The 21,717-nt window shown below is 42.0% G+C and overlaps 1 protein-coding gene across 2 annotated transcripts in view; it reads right to left on the minus strand.

Annotated features, from left to right (window-relative positions):
* The window catches only part of PRKG1 (protein kinase cGMP-dependent 1), a 1,945,024-nt gene that overhangs the window by 33,274 nt on the left and 1,890,033 nt on the right, over positions 1 to 21,717 (minus strand). For both annotated transcript variants that reach the window (XM_069239875.1, XM_069239874.1), the window contains exons 11-12: positions 2,629 to 2,768; positions 362 to 451 (exon numbers count right to left, since the gene is read on the minus strand). In XM_069239875.1, coding sequence (XP_069095976.1) covers positions 362 to 451; positions 2,629 to 2,768 — 230 coding nt within the window. The remainder of the gene's footprint in view (positions 1 to 361; positions 452 to 2,628; positions 2,769 to 21,717) is intronic.

A 21,717-nucleotide genomic window follows, 5' to 3' on the forward strand; every position in this document is an offset into this window, starting at 1 on the left:
AAGAGGCATTTCACATGCAAATGAAAGAATCCCCCTTCACTCTATGTATGTAGCAAGTACAGATCATAGCTTAAGAGAAGAATTTGCCCCTTTAGAGCGCATTTTGTAGGCCATCCCACAGCAAGACATTACTGTTCTTCTTTTGGCTGAGGTTTGATAGTGAATGAGGTGGGCCACAGTCACCATAAATCGCTTGAGAGTCTCGTACAGGGTGAATTTTACCAGGAAAAAAAGGGAACCCTTAAATGAAATTTGAATAGTAATCTACATGGCTGATTATTGAATGATAGCATTAATAGTAATATGCAGTGTAGCAATAGTAAATCAAAATTACATTAACTTGGGCACTGAGAGTTCTTACCTGTCCCTGAGAATCGTCCAAAGTTCACCTCCTAAACAAGCTTCCATCAACATGTATAAATATTTACTGTCCTTGAACGTTCTATATAGCCTGTAAAATGAGAAAAAATATTTGATTATTTTTTAAAATATTTACTTTACTGGTTCTCTAACTAACTCTGAGTCTGTAGCATTTCCCAACATGGCTGGTGACTGAATACATACTATTAATGTTTAACCCTTGCACAATGACTCAGACATTTTGATAAGACAGTACATGCCTATGATCTTCCTGAGTAAAAGGGTCAGATAAACATTTTGAATTGTTTATGTCAAACATTAAATTCACACCCAAATTAGTTTTACCTCTTTCATGAGTCAAGACTCCTCTACTCATGACAATATATATAAACATGTATGTGGAATGCCTGATTTATTAAGTCATGTGAAGTGCACCATAATAAATATATGATCAAAAAGTTGTCTAAATGTTGAGAATATAAACAAATCGTCAGGCATATGTTGGAAGTTAGTATTTCTTTACACACAAAGTAATCTATTCTTAACCAAACATCCATTTTCTTTAATGGCAAAACTTTATTTCAAACACATAGCACCATTTTAACAATAGGTAATGATATATAATTTATAATAATCATAAAATCATTGTAGTTAATGGATTCCATTACACAAAGTGGAAAAAGTAGCCAAAGTAGCCCTTAATTCCCCGCTCACTAACTCAACCCTTTGCCATGCAATGTCAACAGACTTAAAAATATAAATGCATATTAGAAATCAGGTTACTTTTGCAAATAGTTACATCTCATCAAATACATTGTGTGTGTGTGTGTGTGTGTGTGTGGTTAGGAAACATCACCCATTCATAGCTTGGTGATTTACAAAGATAAAATGGTTCACTATGAATCTTTGAATATAATAGTATGTTGACGATATTTCATATCCAAATCTTTTGAATTCCTCTGTATGCATTTCTGCATTACAGAGAGAAATCCGCTGATGATGCACTTAATATGATAGGTACAATGTTTGGTAAAGAATGGGCTTTAACAGCTACAAGAAAAGAGAACAGTGGAAGGCAATTTAACCTAAATAAAATTTTTCATAAAGTAAATGGCAAGAAAGAGAATATTCTGTCTGAGATTTTAGAATCCATTAGGCTTGCAGAGGCTTGCCACTGCAATGAAAATCAGTGACAAAGCAAATCTTTTCTCCGTCTCAATGTGTTCCTGTTTGTAATGCTATGCACAACCTGAATCATGAAAGCTATTGCTAACCAGAAGTATTCCTCTTAGTTTAAGAGTGGTTACTGTAATTATTGTCATCGTTTTGTTTTATCTTTTGACTCACTTGACCTGGAGTAGGAATTTTTACTAGAGAACTAAGCAACAACTCACTGATAAGCCGAAATCATATGTGGTTTAACACTTTGACTAGATGTCTCCTTTCAGGGCAAATTAAACTAATTTGCAAAAAGCTGGTCTATTTTGTAAGAAATGTTCGCCAGGCATATTCTCAGTGGTTAAGCAATATTATTTCAAGAATTTCTACTTCATTACTGAAAACAAGAACCCTCCGGAATTCTGACAGTATGGAACTTTCAAACTTGATTCTCCTGCTCCTCGCTCAGCACATACCTTTGTGACATCTACATCAACACTCAAAACCATTGAGACACGTGAAGTGAACCCATAACAATAGGCAGAGGCAAATATATATTTTCAGGCATAAATGTTTTTGGAATAGATAAATTATTCTAATGAGATTCAAAGAAGTCATGAAGATAGGGGTCTGCTTTGATCCCCATTGGATAGTCATATGTAATGGAATTGTTTGTGTCAACAATTGTAAAGTTTTAGAATTCTGTCAAGTGAACATTTTTGGAGAGAAACCCAAATATTCTTCCTACACTCGTATTAGAGTGTTTTAACAGTAATCATTACTTAAAAAAGAAGAATTGGGACCAAACAGAGACACAAGATCTACATGTGTCTCTATCCAGAAACATTTTGGGAAATGAGATTATGCTTTCCAAACCAGAAAATTATATATCAAGCTTAATCATCCATGATGAGCTTTATTGATATTAAAAATCCACAACTTACCCAAATGTAATGAGTTATCTGACTAACAACTGGAAGGTATCTGACACATGAGTAGGAGTAAAGTTGAGTGATGTTTTCCATTCATGATGTGGGCATGGGATACACCTAGGGTATTATGGCCAGAAAAGAGAGAGTGGTCAAACATTAGGGCAGCAATGCGTTTTACCTCACAATGAAGTCCGAGTGAGCCCCCTGCATGATCTGCTTCTCAGAACGTATGTGCTCTTGCTGCCTCGTGTCTACTATGTGGCGTTTTTTCAGGATCTTCATTGCAAATGTTTTGCATTCCTCACTTTTCAACTGGACCTTGAATGTAGTTAACAAAAGACATTAGAAAAAACAGTTGATCATTGGAAATTTTAACACGAAAGTGTATTTAAAGTATTGTAGCTCTGTACCAACAGTTGCACACCTTGGGCTAACAAGAAATGTAAGATGTACATATAAAAAAGGCAGCACTGAAAAGTTCAAAAATGTATATTCATGTAGATTGTTGCATAACTTTGCTTTCTAAGGCAGTTGGCCTAAAAATAATTTTGTTTCATATAATAGAATGACCCCCCAATTTGTAATTCCACGGCTGCACAGTTACGTTTGAAAAGCCTCAATAAAAGTAGTTTGTATTTTTAATTGTTTCCAACTCTTGATTCACAGAGAAGTTGGTGCCCAATGATTAGGCAGTCCGATGGTGAATTATTTAAAAGGCTTATGGATTGTTTCGAGTGAGAAGGCATTGTTTATGGTTAACTGGAGTACTCCACCCAGAAATCATTGTGCATAGTTCGCAGGACTATAATATCAATTCTCTGCTCCTTTAGGAGTCAGTGTAAGGCTTTCAGTGAATAGGTAAATGTCCCATTTCATGAAAATGTTGCCTGTTTGATTTGTATTCTGTAGAATTTCACTATCTGCCTCCTGAAACCACCATTAGGACTGTTTAAGAAGTCCAGCTAAGAGGGGGCTACAAATCTGACTAGGTTGACACATTGGTCCGAATGGAGTCACTGGAGGAAATGTTCTGTGAGGATTTGGTGATAATAGTTTCCCTTATGAACCATGCTGATCAGTGGGAAATGAAAGGGCTCATAGTAATAATACAGTATTGGTGTTTAGGACTACCTTTAAAATGTGATGTTTGGGGAACCTGATTTGGATGTTAAAGGTAGGAATATTTATGAGGTCTAGGCAAAAGTGTATGTCCTATGTTTTTCTGTGCCTTACTTGGTATTCTGAACAGTGTTATGTTCATCCACGTGATATAGCTGTTTTACTAAAATAATACATTTTATACTGCAAAATGATAAACATGCATCATTGATGAATATTTTAGGATTAAAATAACACTTTTATAGAAATGAATAGCAATCTTAAGTAATGAGCTAACGAGCATTAAAACATGATATTTTAGAAAATCTCCACAATAAGCATAGGTTACATAAAATTAGGCTACAGAGCTATTCAAAAGGGCAACATTTATCGTTTGATGTTTCTTTTTGTCCAGTGTCAGCCTACTTTAACTTACTTACCCAATAAATACAACCTGCCAACTGACCAATTTATAGCCACTTTGCATTGCATTCATCTTGTTTTTCAGTGTAATAATAATTAATTTCACCATAAAAATAAAAGTATTGTAGGGTAAAGTCAAGAAGAAGAATCATAGAAGTGGCATGGATCAATGTGATCAGCACACACCCCCGATTAAAAGCAAAATCTGTATGTCTTTTAAGATGAGCCTGTGAATACACCCTAAAGGAGGACTGCAAACCATGTTGGCTTCTTATGTCTTATGTAAAGCAAATCACAACTACAGGTGAATCCAAGGGATCAAAAGTGACTGAACCGTTTCTGTACCAATTAGACCTGCATCTGGATCTTTACTGTCTAAACATAATGAACATGGTCACTTCATGCAGAACTTCGAAGATTGGTTTTTACTATTATCTCTATGTCCTTTGCACAAGAAGGTGCACATGAAACCCTGTATTTTACCATGAAGTTGAAGTTAATGCAGAATTCACCCTGTGGTCCCACTTGTGCAAAGTCATCAGTTAAGGTCATGAGACATTGGCTTGGTAAGGGGCAATGGAGGCGCCATGTACCCAATCATGGATTTCACCCTGCTAGTGGGTTGAAGGACATGCTCCTTGCCAAAGCCATGGCACATGCTTGCTGGATCTGCACCTGGGAATTTTGCACTGGCCAAAAAGCGTAGATCCTTACCAAGAAACAGTATTCCTGCCTGTTGCTGCCAGGGTTGAGAGCTGCATGAGGGCAAATGTAGTTAGATATTGGGCCTACTATCATTTAAGAAACCTATTACTCAATCCACACAACAAAACCCTGGGGGTCAAGCAGCCCAACATGACACATGGGTCCTCCAGTCTGTGAGGCTGTGTAGGATAAAGAGCTGTGCAAGTCTGTAAAAATAATGTGTGCACACGTACATTTAATTAGGTGCTCAATCATTACTGATGACACCCATCCAGTAGTTGCAGTGGGAATTCACTTGTTGCCAGAGCATAATATTTATTTAGTAAGTGTCACCGAATAGTGCAAATTACAGGGAAACACACACTCCACTTCTTGGATAAAATGAATATGTACCCATATGTTTATTATACAAGTTTTACAAAACTGAACCGACTTGCATTGTACACAGAAGTGTGGGAAACTTTTACATAATGTTCAAAAGGTATCCACATATTACACTAAGGCACATGTACATCCCAGCTGGGTTTAGGAAATGGGGTGGAGTATCAGAAGAGTGGCAAGGAACATGCAGTGGAAGCATAGCTTCTGCCCACAAATTCCTATCTTTTTGGAGAATCACAATCATCTGGGAATATATTTCTCACATTTGTTTGCTCACCTAATTTACAACCAAATTAATTTATCATAATTAGTGCAGAAAATGTGGAAAAAAATCAGTCATTTTAAGAAGTGTCTATGAATGGGTATCATATGTGAAAAACCATTGATCCGGGAATTAAGAACTCAGGTAAAAAAGAATAAGTAGTGGCTGTAATTTATCCAACTCTTTAAAACTGTAATGCATGCAGTCAGTATTAGAGAAATACATGTAAATCACCATTGTATGCAAATACTCTACACGTATGTAAAGTATACTGCAACATGCACATTTTACACACTTGATGGTATTGAGTCTACACAGTCGGCTCTGCTAGAAGTCTCAGAGGCTATTAAGATGATGCTTGATGCTGTTAACAACACTGTCTTGACCCTATTGGACCTTTTGGTAGCGTTTTATATGATTTCTCATTTTATACTCCTCCAGCGTCTTCAAGACATCAGACATTTTCTGACAAGGCTTGGGCCTGGTCTAGATCTTTCCTGGCTGATAGGAAATAATTAGCATCCATTGGTCAGTATCCATTGAAAGACAGATCGCCTTGGAGTCCCACAGGGTTCATCACATAATTGTTCTTTATTAAACATTTATACGGCCCCTCTGATATTCTTGATCACGTCTTGTGGAATTGCAACCTCTTCCTATGAAGATGACATTCAATTGATCATGTCTTTGGACAAGGGCTCCTTTGGGTCCGAACAGAACTTCAAGAACTGTTTTGTAAACATTATTTGTTGGATGAGAAAAAACACTTAACATGCAACACTGACTCTGTGCCTCCTCTTCCACCCACAGTAGAAATGGCTAAAAATTTGGGAGTCAAATTTGATAAAGCACTCTCTTTTGAACCACAAGCACTATTAGTAGCTAGTAGGTGCAGTTAATTAATTAAATCTTTAACCAAATGTTTTGATTTCCTCCACCTATCCACAAGAAAAACAGTGGCCTTTTCCCTTATAACTTAAAGGCTGGACTATTGTAATAGCCTTTATGCAGGGAGCTTAGAACAACTGCTTCATAAAGTCGAGATTGTTCAACATTCTGCTGCCAGACTGGTGCTTAAACTCCTCAAATACAGCTCTGCTTCCAAAGCACTCAGAGAGATACACTGGCTACTGATTAATAAGAGGGTCTTATTTAAGACTCTCATTTTGGTTTTCAGAGCTTTTTGCGCTACAGGTCCTAAATATCTAACTGGCAGGTTTTTGCCAGTATGAGCCTCAGAGGGCACTCAGATCTTCCAATGCCAGTTATGGTCTTAGGAGAAAGAGCTCTATGAACCAACTCTCTGGTTTGCTTAAAATGTGGCAAAATCAAACACTTATACTTATTGCATAGATGAAGTCAAGCAATACGTTTAGAAGTATGTAATAGTGCATTAACACTCCCATAATGTGTATGAGTGTGATTAAAGATATGCATTCATCTACAAATATGCTTTCCTTATGAAAGCTATATAGCAGCTATAGTGCCTGTGTAGTTAAGGTTATATTTGACTTTCATTGATAAGCTGTTTTTTGTTTTCTTAATAATTCTAGAAACATTTGGAGAATCTGCATGAAACGTCCCCAAAAATGATTATTTGATTTTGATGCTGTATGGCAGGTTCCATGCAGATCCATCAAGTGGGGGACAAAAAGTGTGGTAAAAAAAGTGGCATTTTACATTTTTAGATCCAATATGAAGCTTTGAAATGGGCTACAGAAAAATTGCGGAAATTAATCACACCAAACACGGCATGAAAGTTGAATTTACACATAGAAGTGGCTTTCCTTGTTTTGGTGTAAATCCTCTCATTAGTTTTTTTTAAAACGAAATTAGCATTCAAAAGGTGTTTTTACAGGTGTTGAATTTGGTGAGCTGTCAATCAAGATAGAGATATCTGGACCAGAAGGCCACAGATGGTTAATGAGCCTGGGTTCAAGAACTATCCTTCAGCCCAAATTTTACAAAATTGTCAAATCTTACTAAACTAAAGGTATCTGTCTTCCATTATGCGTTGTTTTGGGCCACAGTCACTCATTCATGTACCCCAACAATCTAATTGGCTGGCCACAAGAGAAATGTTTCTGATGTGGACAACTTTACAGGATTTCGAACATGGTCCCCAGTCCCAAAGACATTTTTTGAAAAGAGACATAAGGACTTGGGTTGAGCACACCTTGCCCTCCATGCCCCAAAGGTTCCCTAGACATCAAAAAGTAAAAAAAGAATGCCCATATCACGGTGTCTGAGAACCCTACCAGGTGTCTGCTAACTCCATCAGACAAGGACCCCTCAAATCCATGGCACATAGTCACAGGTCTTAATATGGAGGCAAAGACTACAGGTGGGAATGCAACACAGGTTCAGAGATGTTTTAATCATTTGCCCAGCTACAAAGGCCAAAATGTATGGGCACCATTTTGAATGAAATACTTCCACAGCCTCCATGGAAAGATCATGGACTGTAAAGACTAACATTGTGTCCCCTTCTATACTCGAGGTCGCAGAACCAAAACTGTGGACTATGTGCAGTATACTTGGGGTAGTTTTGGGCCTATTGATGTCCATGGTCTAGTTGATAGGGTTGGGTATTGAAGGAAATTGTGCCGAAAATGTATTCTTTTCTTAGTTTATTTCCAGTCACAAGCAAAATGACCAAATCAGCCAAGTCCCCTGAATCCATCACACGCATCTTATGATTTAACATTCCAATTCCCCTCTTAGCAACATGTTGCTAAGATACATCACATTCCATATAACCTTGCACAATATAACAGGTATCATTTGGATGTGGCCAGTCCCCCACCTTGAAAAATAGTCCTTAGACTACTGATAAACATGGACAGAACACATACAATTAAAAAAAAAAAACTTTTCCCACATAAAATTGAGAACTACATTTTAGGGGGTGATTCATTCTGAACTCAACTTTGTTTGTGGTGCACCACAAAAGGCAGAGTCTCTCCCAAGACTAGAGACCTGGCATGCATAGCAGTAAGAGCTGGATTTCCTAGGGAGTCCATGTACTCCCTGAATAGTGCGCAGACTAGTTTATATGTTAAAAAAAAATCATTCTCTTGTAGTTTGTCACTTGCTAAAAGTTGAGGTACACTTCCACCACATTACATGTTGCCTTTTCTTTGGCAACAGCCACATTTTTGTAGGGAGTAAGAGACCTGATCAATTGTTGTTTCTGTTCACAGCTTCATTTTACTACAGCATGGTGCAATCTGGAGAATGAGTGCTTTCTAGACCATCCACGTCTTCTCCACAAGAGGACCAGTGCCAGTAAGAGACTGAGGAACTGGAGAAGGTTGAGTCCCACATGTGGGAGTTCTTTACGCATTGAGCAAAAGAGAAGAAGCTGAATGTATGCCAGGTAACCTGCATGTGATGTGATCAAAAATAGCAGATGGTCAAGAAGACACTATTCCTGTGGTATGTCAATCATGTGTGGACAACTAAAGTTGAAACAGGAAAAAGAAAAGTTGAAGCAGGAAAAAGAGAACTCAAAGTGACAGAAAGATCATGTGCTGAAGGACATAAAAACAAAACGCTAGTGTTCCTGCTAGAGAACAAACAACAGGAAACACATTTTCACCTCAAAGTCTTTACACTCTACCGTATGACAAGGTCCATGTATGGTGTGTTGAACAAAACAAAATAATTGATGAGTAGAAGGTGGAAGAACATTTCAGGATGTTTCATCAGGTAAAAGTAATGTATAAATGTGGCCAGTTGCCACAGCTGTTGTTAAAAAAAAAAAAAAAAAAAAAAAACACAACTTCCTCTCGGACACAGAAAATCAAATAAAGCATGGACAACCCCCAAGATTAATAAATCAAAGAGCTTATTTATTGTTTTTTAACCTGGCAATGCTGCCCGTAGAGGGCTAGGTTTAAGGTCTGGCCCTGAAGGCAGCACCAACTGTGCACAGCCAAAGGCCATGTGCAGCAAGACTTGGCTGCCCATGGTGAGTTGGCTGCAGTACCTGGCCAAAGGCTAATCACATCATGGGGGAGGTCATGAGCATCGTATTTGGTGTGTGAGTTGTGGCCTGCATAGCTACTGCCAAGCCACTCAAGTGTGTTTCATGGTAGAAAAACAAAAGTGACACTGCTATTCTTTATATAATTCATAGGGGTATGCAGTAGAGGTTTCTCCAAAGAGAAATATATGTTTCTTGTAGCAAACCATAACACTAAAAGATGTGCTCTAGTGCAAATGTCTGTCTGGTGTGCTCCTGTGGATTTCCTGCCCTCAGTATTGAGTAACAGAATACAAATCTACAATTAATTCAGATTTCCTTGTGTGCTCAAAACTATTTTTGTGAATCCTCTGAAAGTGTGGAATTTATCCTAATATTCGAAGTAGATTTATTATGGGCAGACATCTGGACTTTTATTTCTGTGAACTAGGCCATAGTTTTTCAATCATTGAAGCAAATACATTTTTCAGAAAAGTTCCTTTTGGACTTGCATTTCCTTTTTCAGGGGGCTTTCTCTACTTGATAGTTTTTCTTCCAGAAAATCATGGTCAGAATCTCAGCATAGGAACAAATCATGATCTAAATATCATATAGATAGGTAAATACAGATTTATTCTACTTAACACACATATATGTACTTTGACAATTAAAATATCTTCAAGGTACATGGATTTGACGTTAACAGTAGTAAATCTATACTTACCTACATGTGCTTACTTTTATGATAACTTTCCAGTCAATATTCAGGCCATTACATTGTGACATGGCAATGTTCTCATGAAGCCATGGGAACATGGAATGTCATGCAGAGGAGAGGACCATTGGGGGATCTGACTGGATGAGGTGAATAAAGGAATCTCTTACCTGTTACATTGTCTCTGTTATCTTTAAAACCAATACCACAGTTTGACGACAAGGATGGGATCGGAGGATGTTACCTCAACAGCAGCTTAGGAAGTGCTACAGTGACATTGCCTTTGTTTGGCAGGCACCCGGCTGCTTTGGATTCAAGTACGGGCTTGCAGTCGATGACTGTGTGTCCGTCTTGGAGGAATCCCCAAATCTTCTGTTGTGGATTCAGGAAAAGTGCAGCGGGGATTAAGGAAACCTCCCTTGATGCTGTTCAACATTTTGAGCTGGACTGGCAAGAGCTGGTGGATTTTATGACTATGTTGGTCCCGACGTGGCAGCAGGCAAGCAGCGCTCCAACAATTTGCGCACAGCTCGTGGTTGGTGTGGCTCTCCAGTCTTGAGGCCCTGTGAAGATTGTTGGTCTGTGAAGCTAACTTTCTTCAAAACCTATTTGTGGTGTTTTGGAGCTCAAGCAGGGTGGTGAGCACGAGCGTTGGCGTGCACGTGCAAGCAGTTGCTGTGTCGAGTGTGAGTGAGAGGAAGAGCAAGAGGTTTACTGCTCGTGTGACGATGTACGTTTCTCAGTGATGGGAATTTGTTTTTCTTTGCTTTCACAACTGGGATGTGGATTAGAGTACTATTTGGAGGAAAAATTAGCTGCCTTTATGGGTGTGAATGCTTATTTAAAGAAAATAAGGAAAGGAAATGGTGCTAGCAGTACTCAAGGAAATTCTGTAATAGGCACACACGATTTGCTTGTCATCGGGGAAATTCTGTGACAGGCACACATACACCCAAAGTATTAAAAGAAAGAGGAAGGGTGGTGGCACTGCGGGTGCGGTACCAGCGTTAACTACCAAAATTACAGAAAGTAGCTTAAAACTACTTAATGAGCTGATCATACATATTATTGAGATCTTAGAGTAGAGGAGGATACTAACAATATACCTAAGGGATATAATAGGGCAATTGAACAAGTAGTAGATTTTTTGAAGGTAGAAATAAAAAGAAAAAATAAAGCTGAGGGCCAAATCAGAAGGGACAAAAATAATACCTGGTATAATCAAGAGTGTGGGATCCAGAAGCTGAAGGAATGGAAATTGGAAAGAGAATTCAGGAAAAAGGGCACCAAGGGAATAGAACAGAAGTTAGGCTTGGGTAAGCAAGAATATAAGAAAATTCTGAGGAAGAGGAAACATGAATATATAAACGCAAATTGGGAAGGAATGATAGATGTGATAGAAATACGCAATATCAGGAGATTCTGTCAGTTGGTTAAGGAGGGGAAAGCTATTGGGCATATGAGGTGTTTAGTTGGGGAAGAAGATTGGAATAAGCATCAGTGTAAACTATATGGAGGAAGGACGTGGTAGTAAAACAGGGAAATAAAATTGAGGTAGGTGGAGCCCTCAGATCATCTTACTCCCAGCAAAAGATAAAAGATGTAAATATGGCTCTTAAATTAACTAAAGCAGCAGGTTCATACAACCTGCAGCATCTGGCTGCATCCCAGAGAATTGGAAAGGTGCAATAATAAGGCCAATCCACAAATAAGATGACCCAACACATCCAAAGAATTATCGCCTAATTAGCTTGTTGGATGTGGGTGAAGGCATCTTTGCAAAGTTATTACTGGGGCAAATGAAAGCATGGGTAGAGTTAAAGAATTTGATCCCTCTAGAGCAAGGGGGCTTTAAAGAAGGCCACTCGACAATAGATCATTGCTTTAGTTTGTGGGCACTAGCAAAAAAAGTCAAGAGAGGTACGAGGATGCCTGTTCTGTTGTTTTGTGGACTTCCATGCTACTTTTGATCCGGTGGACCGAAATGGGATATGTTGAAGCGGCTCGGGTTGCCGACTTACTTTTCCTCCTTCAGGGACTACACTTGCAAACTGGGCCCAGGTGATCTTGGATACTGAAGGAGCACTTTCTAGGAAGATACCTATATAGAATGGGTTGCGACAAGGATGTGTTCTGGCCCTGTCATTGTTTGAATATTTCTGTCTGATTTGTCTGGGGTACTGAAGGCTTTTAAAGGCCTTTTCTCAAAAATGGACGGCACTCATATCTCCTGTTTATTGTACACTGATGAACTGGTGATAGTTGATATGACAGAACTGGAGCTGCAAAGAAAATTAGATACCTTTTACACTTATTGTCAAAACAAAAAACTAACAGTACATGTGGACAAAATGAAAATAATGGTGTTAGGAAAAAGAAAGTTATCCTGTTCCCTGGGAGCTGATAAAGTAGAACTAGTTGATAAATATAAATATCTAGGAATGTGTTTTGATTTAAAACTAATATGGAAAGAGCATATTGAGACACTAAAAACCACGGAAGTGACAGTAGCAGGGGGTTTAAAACAATTTAGTCAAAAGTATGGAGGTCCGTCCCTTTGCCCACTACTCTCTGCCTTTAATGCTATGATGAACTCTCAATTTCAATATGGGGTGGAAATTCTATCTCTTGCTGGGAAGCTGAATTGGGACGCAGATGAAATCAGATTTGTAAAACGAATCTGTAACTAGTATTGTCTCTTGTATTAATGGTGCAAAGTGTCTCCAAAGGTGACCAAGGAGGAAATGGACGGGCCTGATAATCCGAAAGTCATAAAGTCGTCTCAAGGAGTAGAGCCGGAAAAGTCGTTCGGTCGTTCCCAATTCGAAAAAAGAAATTAATACAAGAGAGAATACTAGTTACAGATTTCTGAAGATTATCACTTATTTGGCTTATCGTTGGTTCTTCGACTTTTCCTAACTGACCGGATAGTCTAGCCTTGATGAAGTCACCTGAGTGACGAAACACATGATGGCTGTATTTGAAGAACTCACTATCTGTTTTGGCTGTATTTCGGAGAACTCACTATCTGTTTTGGGGCGGACTGCGCCTACAAATAAAGACACCTTCTTCAACGGACTTGGGACATTTATGCATTCTACTTTCGATTTCATGCTCTACCAGGGATCCATATCCAGTTTATTTTGATTATACTGGTTAGTGGTGTGCTGTGGTAATTTTTTTGGTTTATTGTTATTGTGTACATCGGTACACACTTTTGTGCCTACTGGGTAGTAAGGCACCTGACCACTTGGCCCCCATTTTGAACTTTATTTGCATTCTTAACGTATTCGTGTGCTTACTCTCTGGATGTGCGGCATCTCTCACTCCTACTACCCCTCATTACTGTCCTAGGCCTAACACCACATACATATTTGTAATAGAATAGTTTTCTTTGATATTCTGGAATAAATCCATTGTAGACTGAGAGAAACTATCCCACATACCCAACCACTCTGTACAAGGGCTGTGGGAAGAAGAATAGCTATGGTAGGTCAACACGGAGAGTTATTTATTTGCTATAAAAAGTTACAACTATTGACCTTTTCAATATTTAACTCTTTATAGTAGGCCTTGAACCTATAAAGGACAATTCTCTTGCAGGGCACCATAATACGACCTTCTACGAGATGGTACAAGTTCTAACATTATTTGTTGACAAATTTTAGAAAGTGAGAGGTAATCTCTAGTTCGTTTTAATGTTTTTGTTTATTCTGAAGTCCCTCTGTAACCCCAACTTCCCTTTGCATATGATTGTACTGGATGACGCTATGAAAATGGTGAAGACAAACATTCCAGTTGCAATGGCTGCAGCATCTGGCTCACATTGAATCACAACACTCTTTAAAAGTGAAATCTTTCCAACTTTGATAAAATCTGTGACTATATTGTGTGTACAAATTATAACGCTTCACCAGATCTTTCCCAATAAAGAAATTTAAACCTTACTACATTATTGATTTAAAATGGTTACAAACACAACCAAAATAGTTGCATTATATTTACCAGCTTATTCGCTATGTGTAGAACACGTTGACCTTTTTTTTACCCTTATTTGTAACATCAATTTCCTTCTTTGTACTGCATTTATGCATCTGAACAACCAAGTACATTTAGGCCCATATTTATACTTTTTGACGCAAACCAGCGCCGGCGCTGGTTTGCGTCAAAAAATTTACCGCCAGGTAACGCCATTCCTACGCACCAGGCAGGCTCCTTATTTGAGGATTGACGTTAGCTGGTGCTGCAGGCTGGTCAGAGTAAAAAGAAATGACTCAAACCAGGCAGCGCCGGCGTAGGGGAAAATGGGGGTTGTGCATCAAAAAATGGTGTAAGTCAGGTTAGAGTAAAGAATCATCGCTCAAACCGGACTTGCGCCATTTTTTGACGCACAACCCCCATTGAAATGACTCCTGTCATAGCAAAGAGAGGAGTCATGCCCCTTTTCCCAATGGCCATGCCCAGGGGACTTTGGTCCCCTGGGCATGGCCATTGGGCACAGTGGCATGTAGGGGGGCCCAAGTTAGGCCCCCCCATGCCACTTAAAAAAAATAAAAAAATGGTACTTACCTCAACTTACCTGTACTTAACTGAGATGGGTCCCCCCATCCATGGATGTCCTCCCGGGATGGGCGAGGGTGGCAGGGGGTGTCGCTGGGGGCAGGGAAGGGCACCTTTGGACTGCTTCCATGGTCAGAGACCATGGAAGTGAGCCCACAGGTCCCTTAACGCCTGCCCTCACCCAGGCGTTAAAAAACGGCGCACATCAGGCTGTGCACCGTTTTTTAAGGCCCACCCCCTCCTGTGCGTCAACATGACACAGGAGTATAAATAAGGCGCACACCCCTTAAAGTCATTTTTTGGACGGGAACGCCTACCTTGCATGTCATTAATGCAAGGCCTTTTCACGCATCCAGAAAATGGCGCACACAGAGGGATTTAGACATTCGTGGGGTCGGGCGTCACAGTATAAATATGGTGTTAGGTTTGCACCAAATGTGCGTCAACATTTTTGACGCACATTCAGTGCAAACAGAGTATAAATATGCCCCTTAATGCTTGCCCGTCCAGCAAACGTTTAATGCCTTATTTGTTGTTTACAACATAGGAAAGCCCCTTGTGAATAATATAAAGTTCAGGGCTTTCCACTGAAGTGACTCAAGGATAAAAATAAAAATAAGCTGTGACCATTCACCCTTTTGAGTAATTTAGGCTCAAGGATGTCCTCTCCTAAATTGATCCCATTTGGTACTTCAGAGTTGGCTTTTGAGTTCAGATTGCTAGTTCAAAGAGATAGCTGTGAAATGCCAGCGGAAAATACTGCATTCTTCTCTGCAATGGAATGCCAAGCAGTTGTGGCTGCAGTATTTCAGAACTAAGTCAGCAAATGCTAGTAATATACCAACTGCTGTTTCCTGGAGGAAAATATCTGAGGTGTACATGGGTAATATTAATTATATATACTCCAGAGTGAAGCAGGACGCCAAGAAACAAAAAAGATTTATGTGCTGTAGTGGTGATTTGGTGCAAAATGGATGGTAGGATTAATAAAAATCTAAATTTAAAAATCTAAAGGAAATAATATGCAATAAAACATAGGACATGTAGTGCATATGTATTAGAAATTTAGGGCCAGATGTAGGTAGGTTTCATTTTGCGAGGTGCAAATTGCGAGTCCCAGCGACTCGCAATTTGCACCTCGCAAAAGGAAATGCAGAAAGGTGAAAGACACCTTCTGCGAGTCGCTATGGGGTCGCAAATACCGACCTCATTAATATTAATGAGGTGGGTCGCAATTTGCGGCCCCATAGCGATTCAGGGCACTCACGGGGATGGTGGCCTGCTGGGAACTGCAGACCACCATGTCCGTGACTGCTTTTAAATAAAGCAGTTTTTTTTTTCAAAGTGCAACCCGTTTTCCTTAAAGGAAAACGAGCTGCACTTTGAAAAAAAACCCGAAACCTTTAGTTTCGGTATTTTTCAGGGCAGGTAGTGGTCCATTGGACCACTGCCTGCCCTGAAAGATTATTTTTTGTGCCAGACACAAAGGGGAAGGGGTCCCATGGGGACCCCTTCCCGTTTGCGCCTGGGTTACCATCCACTTCAAGTGGATGGTAACTGCGCTTTCATGTGCGACCGCAATCGCGGTCGCAAATGAAAATGCATACCATTGTGACTTGCAAATAGGAAGGGAACACCCCTTCCTATTTGCGACTCGGAAATGCATTTTGCGAGTCGTTCCGACTCGCAAAATGCATTTCTACATATCAAAGTGGCTTTAGCGACTCGCAAACGGCGATTTTCGCTGTTTGCGACTCGCTAAAGCTTTGCTACATCTGGCCCTAAGTTTTTAGTTTACAGAGGTAGGCACCCTGTCTAAGCAGCAACCAGAATAGTGGTCAGGGCAAGTCAGATACACTCTATAAATTAAACTGTGCTGTCCCTGCGGTAGTTTGGCACAGAGCAGGTGGGATTAACTTAGGAGGCAATGTGTAAAGTATTTGTGCACCACTTAGAGTAAAACATTACAAATGCCACACACAAACATACCACATCAGTGTAAATTAATACATCTTAATTGTAATGAAAAAAAACAAAAACAAAAGGACAAAAAGACAATAAGTAGAAGTTGAAAAGAATATCTGCAAATATAGACCCTGATTTATACTTTTTGACGCAAACCTGCGTTAGTGAAGGTTTGCGTCAAAACGTTTTCCGCCAGCTAGTGCCAGACCTGGAAGTCAGCCGGGTGTCATATTTAAGGAATTACACTAGCCGGTGGTAATACCCGGTTAGCGTCAAAATAAATGACACTAACCAAGTGGGGGATGGCGTTATGTCCCCTGGGCATGGCCATTGCGCACAGTGCCATGTACGGGGGCCCAAGTTAGGCCCCCCCATGGCACTTTTAGAAAAAAATAAAAAAGCTTAGCTGAACTTACCTTGGATGGGTCCCCCCCCATCCTTAGGTGTCCTCCAGGTGTGGTTGGGGGTAGCTGGGGGTGTCCCTGTGGCAGGGAAGGGCACCTGTGGACTGCTTCCACGGTCTCTGACCATGGAAATAAGCCCACAGGTCCCCTAACTCCTGCCCTGACCAAGGCGTTAAATAGTGGCACTAAACAGGCTTAGCGCCATTATTTAAGGCCCATCTCCTCCCGTGAGTGATTTTTGCACAAGAGGATAAATAAGTTGCAAAGGCCTTAGAGTCATTTTGTGCCTGGGAATGCCTACCTTGCATCTCATTGAGCAAGGTAGGTTTCCACAGTAAAACAATGATGTTAACTCCAATATTTTGACGCTAGACGGGTCTAGCGTCAAAATTTAAATATGGAGTTAAGTTTGCACCGGATTTGCGTAAAAAAAAAAATGATGCAAATCCAGCACAGAGTATAAATATGCCCCATAGTGCTTAGAAACATATAGTGCCAACGCAGCAATCTGGTCGCGCTTGACTGGGTCAAGTTTGAACGTTTCGGCTGACCTCGATGGAGCGCGGGTCAGATACAGGGACCAACCTTGTTCGCCTGAAAAAATACCTTGAATGGAGGGATGTGTTGATGGCGAAGACAAAATGCATGGAGCAGAGGAAGCAATGCATTAGTGATGTTGATCCCTTCACATGCGGGCATGGCATTGGTTCCGATCCCCGCAGTTGGAGATGCATCATCGTCAAGTCACGCAGCCATCAATGTGATGTCCTTGAAAGTGCTGCATTGGCAAACCTGTTTGCAGTGCAGGCCTGCGTCATCAGCGAACAGCGCATTCGGTGATGCGATGTCTTTGAACAGTGTTGTGTCGGTGAACCACTTTGCGATGTAGGCAATGCATCATTAAGCGACGCAGCCAGCGATGCAATGTCTTTGTCCTCAGTGGCAGTGGTGATGGGTCGAGGGGAGATGCATTGGTTCTGACCTGCACAATGATGGCAATGCATGGATTTTACAGTTGCAGGGCATAGGCAGGGCAGGCCATTTCCAAGGGCATAGGACTGGATTGGCACCACTTGGCAGGGCAACACTTGCAGCAAGCACAATCTAGGTTCTGTTGCAGGATGAGGTTGAAGTCTTTGATGTACCTGAGATTTCAGAAGAGGAGGCAAGCCAGCAAGCCATTGGAGTCACATTGGTTCTGAGGATGTAGAGATAATGGTCCAGTCCTTCTCACTCACAGGCAAAGAGGACAGCAGGGAAGGCACAGCAGAGCAGGAGTCCAGCAACGTCTCACAGAATTCAGCAGAGTGATTGTTCCTTCAGCAGCACAGCAGTCCTACTCCCTGGCAGAATGTCCTCGGGTCCAAATGTGTACTGAGTTGGTGGTGTAAGGGGTCCAGTACTTATATCAAGTTGTACCCTTGAAGTGGAGAAGACTTGAAAGAGAGGCCCTGGAAGTGCACAAAGTCCCTGTCCTTCCTGCCCTGCTCCAGAATAACGTTAGGGGTGTATGCAGCTCTTTGTGTGGGGACAGGCACAGCCCATTCAAGTTCAATTGTCACCTTCTCCCTCCCATTCTGCCCAGGATGACCCATCAGGATGTTGATGGCGCATCAAGATGTGAATGGCCCATCAGGCACAACTAAGCTCCCTTTGTGTGTGGTTGTGGTAGTGTGTAGAGGGAATACACAAAGCCAAGCTGTCACCCACTCCAGATATGCATTCAGCAACAGGCAGAGGCACAGAATGTTTAAAGTAAGAAAATGTTAACTTTCTGTGGCATTTTTTTGACTTTAACTTATAATCCAACTTTACCATTAGATGAGGTAATTTTAATTGTGAGTCCAGAGACATCAAACTTGTAATATCTGTCCTTTCCCAATTGGAAATTACACTTATAAAAGGTAATAAGGTAATTCCACTGTTAACATATGGGAGAGATAGGCCACGCAGTAGTGAAAAATGAATTGAATAGTTTTTCACTACCAGGACATGTAACCGCACAGACCAAGGGTTGAGTCTGAGAGGCAGTCCAAGCCGCTCAGACTAATCCTGGTGCTGCTTTCATGCTAGGTTTTGCATGAAAGAAACACCAGGATTGCTGGGGAGCCTGTGATTGTGCCCCAGCGAATGCTGGGGCATCTCAAGAAGACCAGAAGAGCAAAGCAGCACGAGGCGGCAGCAGTGACGGCAGTTATATTTTTTATTTGCCCTCCTGTCCCTCCCTCCACCCCTCCCCTTGAGATTTGTGGCAGCCGCCACTGCCATAGGGGTGACATATGTATTAAAAAGGAAGGTTTGGGTCTGGCAAACAGGCTAACTTGCCAGGTCAAGATGGCAGCTTAAAACTGCACACCCAGGCTCTGCAATGGCAGGCTGAGACATGTTTAAAGGGCTACTAAAGGGGGTGGCACAATCAGTGCTGTAGACCCAATAGAAGCATTTAGTTAACACGCCATGAGCACGTGTAATGCACTTTACTAGGGTCTTATGAGTAAATTAAATATGCCAATTATGGAGCAGCCAGGTGTTACCATGTTTTAAGGAAAGAGCCCATGCCTATGCACTTTACCACTCATCAGCAGTGGTAAAGAGCCCAGAGTCCTAAATCCATAAAAATTGAAGTTAGCAAAACGGGAGGTCAGAAAGCAAAAAAGTCTGGAGAGACCACAGCAAGGACGCAAGATCTAACATTGCATATCTCTTTTTTAAACCTTTCTCAGGCCCTAATTATAACTTGAGCAGAATGGGATGCTACACTGCTAGATCACAAGAGTCCTGGTGTTTCCCCACCCAGATTCTATGGGTGCGAAAACAGTGGGGTCAATTTTACAAGCTTGAAAATGTGGTTAGTTAATTAATGTGATGATCATGCTGTAGGCACAGCTTGGACCCAGACCCTGGCTTCTGCTGAGCCCTTCCTACCCTTTAGGGAAGAACACAGTGGTCCCCCTGCCAGCCCACAGTCTCTCCTTCCCCCTGACATTCTACATTCTCTCTGCTACCAACCCCCTCCTTCCCTGGTCCAGATACCCCTCTCCATCTTACACCTGTTCTGAGCAAATATTCAGATATCTTGTGCTAAATAAGGATAGACTATAGCAAACAATTATGCCAGGACTTCGACTACAATCACAGTGTTTATCAGTTGTGTCCTTGCCTTAATATTCTTCTCACTGCCGCTGAATATTTCCAAATTGCTTTGTTTATCTGGTTCATTTGGTGAGATCTCTGAGAAGTCAGAGAGTCTCAGAGTCTTGGAACACTGAATGGCCATGTCAGTGGGGTGGCCCTTATTTGTTTGTGGGTGGGAATTTCAGCTTCATTTTAACTTGGATTTCCATAACTTTATCAAATAACTTGGCCTTCGGTCTCGTTCCTCTATTGAAGGGACCCGCGGAGAGAGAGACGCAGTCTAGTCTCTCCGCGGGTGGATTCGGGACGGGGGAAGTGGCGCGCAAGGCGCCTGATTGGTCAGAAGGTAAGTTGAGGCGGGGTTTAGGGTAGGGTTTATAAGGGGGGTGGAGGGTGGGGTCGGCCTCTTCTCCGCGCCGACTTAGTGAGGGAGGGTTGGTTTTGAAAATGAAGAGGTAAGGAGGCAGGTTTAGTTGGCCAGTTTAGACAGGTTGGGAAGTTTAGTCAGGCCCCAGACACGCGGAGCTATAAGGGGAGCGGGACACCGGCGGAAGGGGAGGCCGGCCCCTTGGGCATTTGATAAACGGAGCGCAGAGAAGGGGGAGGTCGCGCCCTTAGGCATTTATTTTATCGGCACGCTGAAACGGGGGAGGCCGGCCCCTTGGGCAAATTCTGCTTGAAGCGCGGAGACCGCGCAGTTACACGAGGCGGCCCCTGGGGCTTTCCTAACACGCGGAGATCGCGCAGCACAACACGGTGCTCAACTACGGCAGAGGTGCCGCCACACCCCCGCGGGGGGCCCCCGGGACAGAGAAAGAACGCGGAAGGGGCGGGGAGGGCCCCTCGGGCATAATTTGTCCCAAAAAAAAAAAAAACTGATTAATTGCGGCAACATGGATTTTTAGGCATTTAGCCACCTCCCCAATACGGGGAACACGACAGGGAGCACACAGAGCTCGGGGGACAGCCAGGTTAGGCCCACAAGGGCATAATTTTTTTTTTTTTTAAATCCCCAAAAAAACAAAAAAACATATATCTATATACCGAGATAAAGGAAACCAGATAAATAAGACCACAGTAGAATAGCAGCAGATAGTTAACGGCCGGCAACATGGCCATAAGCCATGACGCAGAGGCAGTGAGGGCTGCACTACGCGTGCTAGACAAAGCAGGCAGGGCGGATTTACTTAGACCAGGGGTCCTAGACCAGGCCTGGGTAGGGATGGCACGCCCCACCAGGGTGGCATCGGGGCGGGTCGCGGCCGCAATAGCGGCATGTGAGCCACAGGACTCCAACAGGGAGAAAGATGAGGGGCAGGCGGCCCCGGGCAGGGCACTATGGCACAACAAGTTCTTCACGGGGCGCAGAGCCCACTGATGTTTGGCGAGGAGACACAGGCTACCCAGGACGAGGGAACAGACAGTGTGCAGGCAGGGGTTGACCCCGCAAGCACCGGGGGCAAGATGGCGGGGGGTGGGGCCGACGGGCAAGGCAGGGAGGCAGAACAGCCCATACTGGGGCCCAGCGGGGTTTTTGCCCCACTAGATTTGTCATACCACAGAGGGGAGGGCCCCAGCTCAGGTTTTTACGGGGCGCCAGTAAAGAAAAGAGGCAAATACGCCGGTAAACATAGGGAGGGGCCGGGGAGGGC

Source organism: Pleurodeles waltl, chromosome 6 (assembly GCF_031143425.1).
Source record: "Pleurodeles waltl isolate 20211129_DDA chromosome 6, aPleWal1.hap1.20221129, whole genome shotgun sequence".
In the NCBI taxonomy this organism is placed as follows: Eukaryota; Metazoa; Chordata; class Amphibia; order Caudata; family Salamandridae; genus Pleurodeles; species Pleurodeles waltl.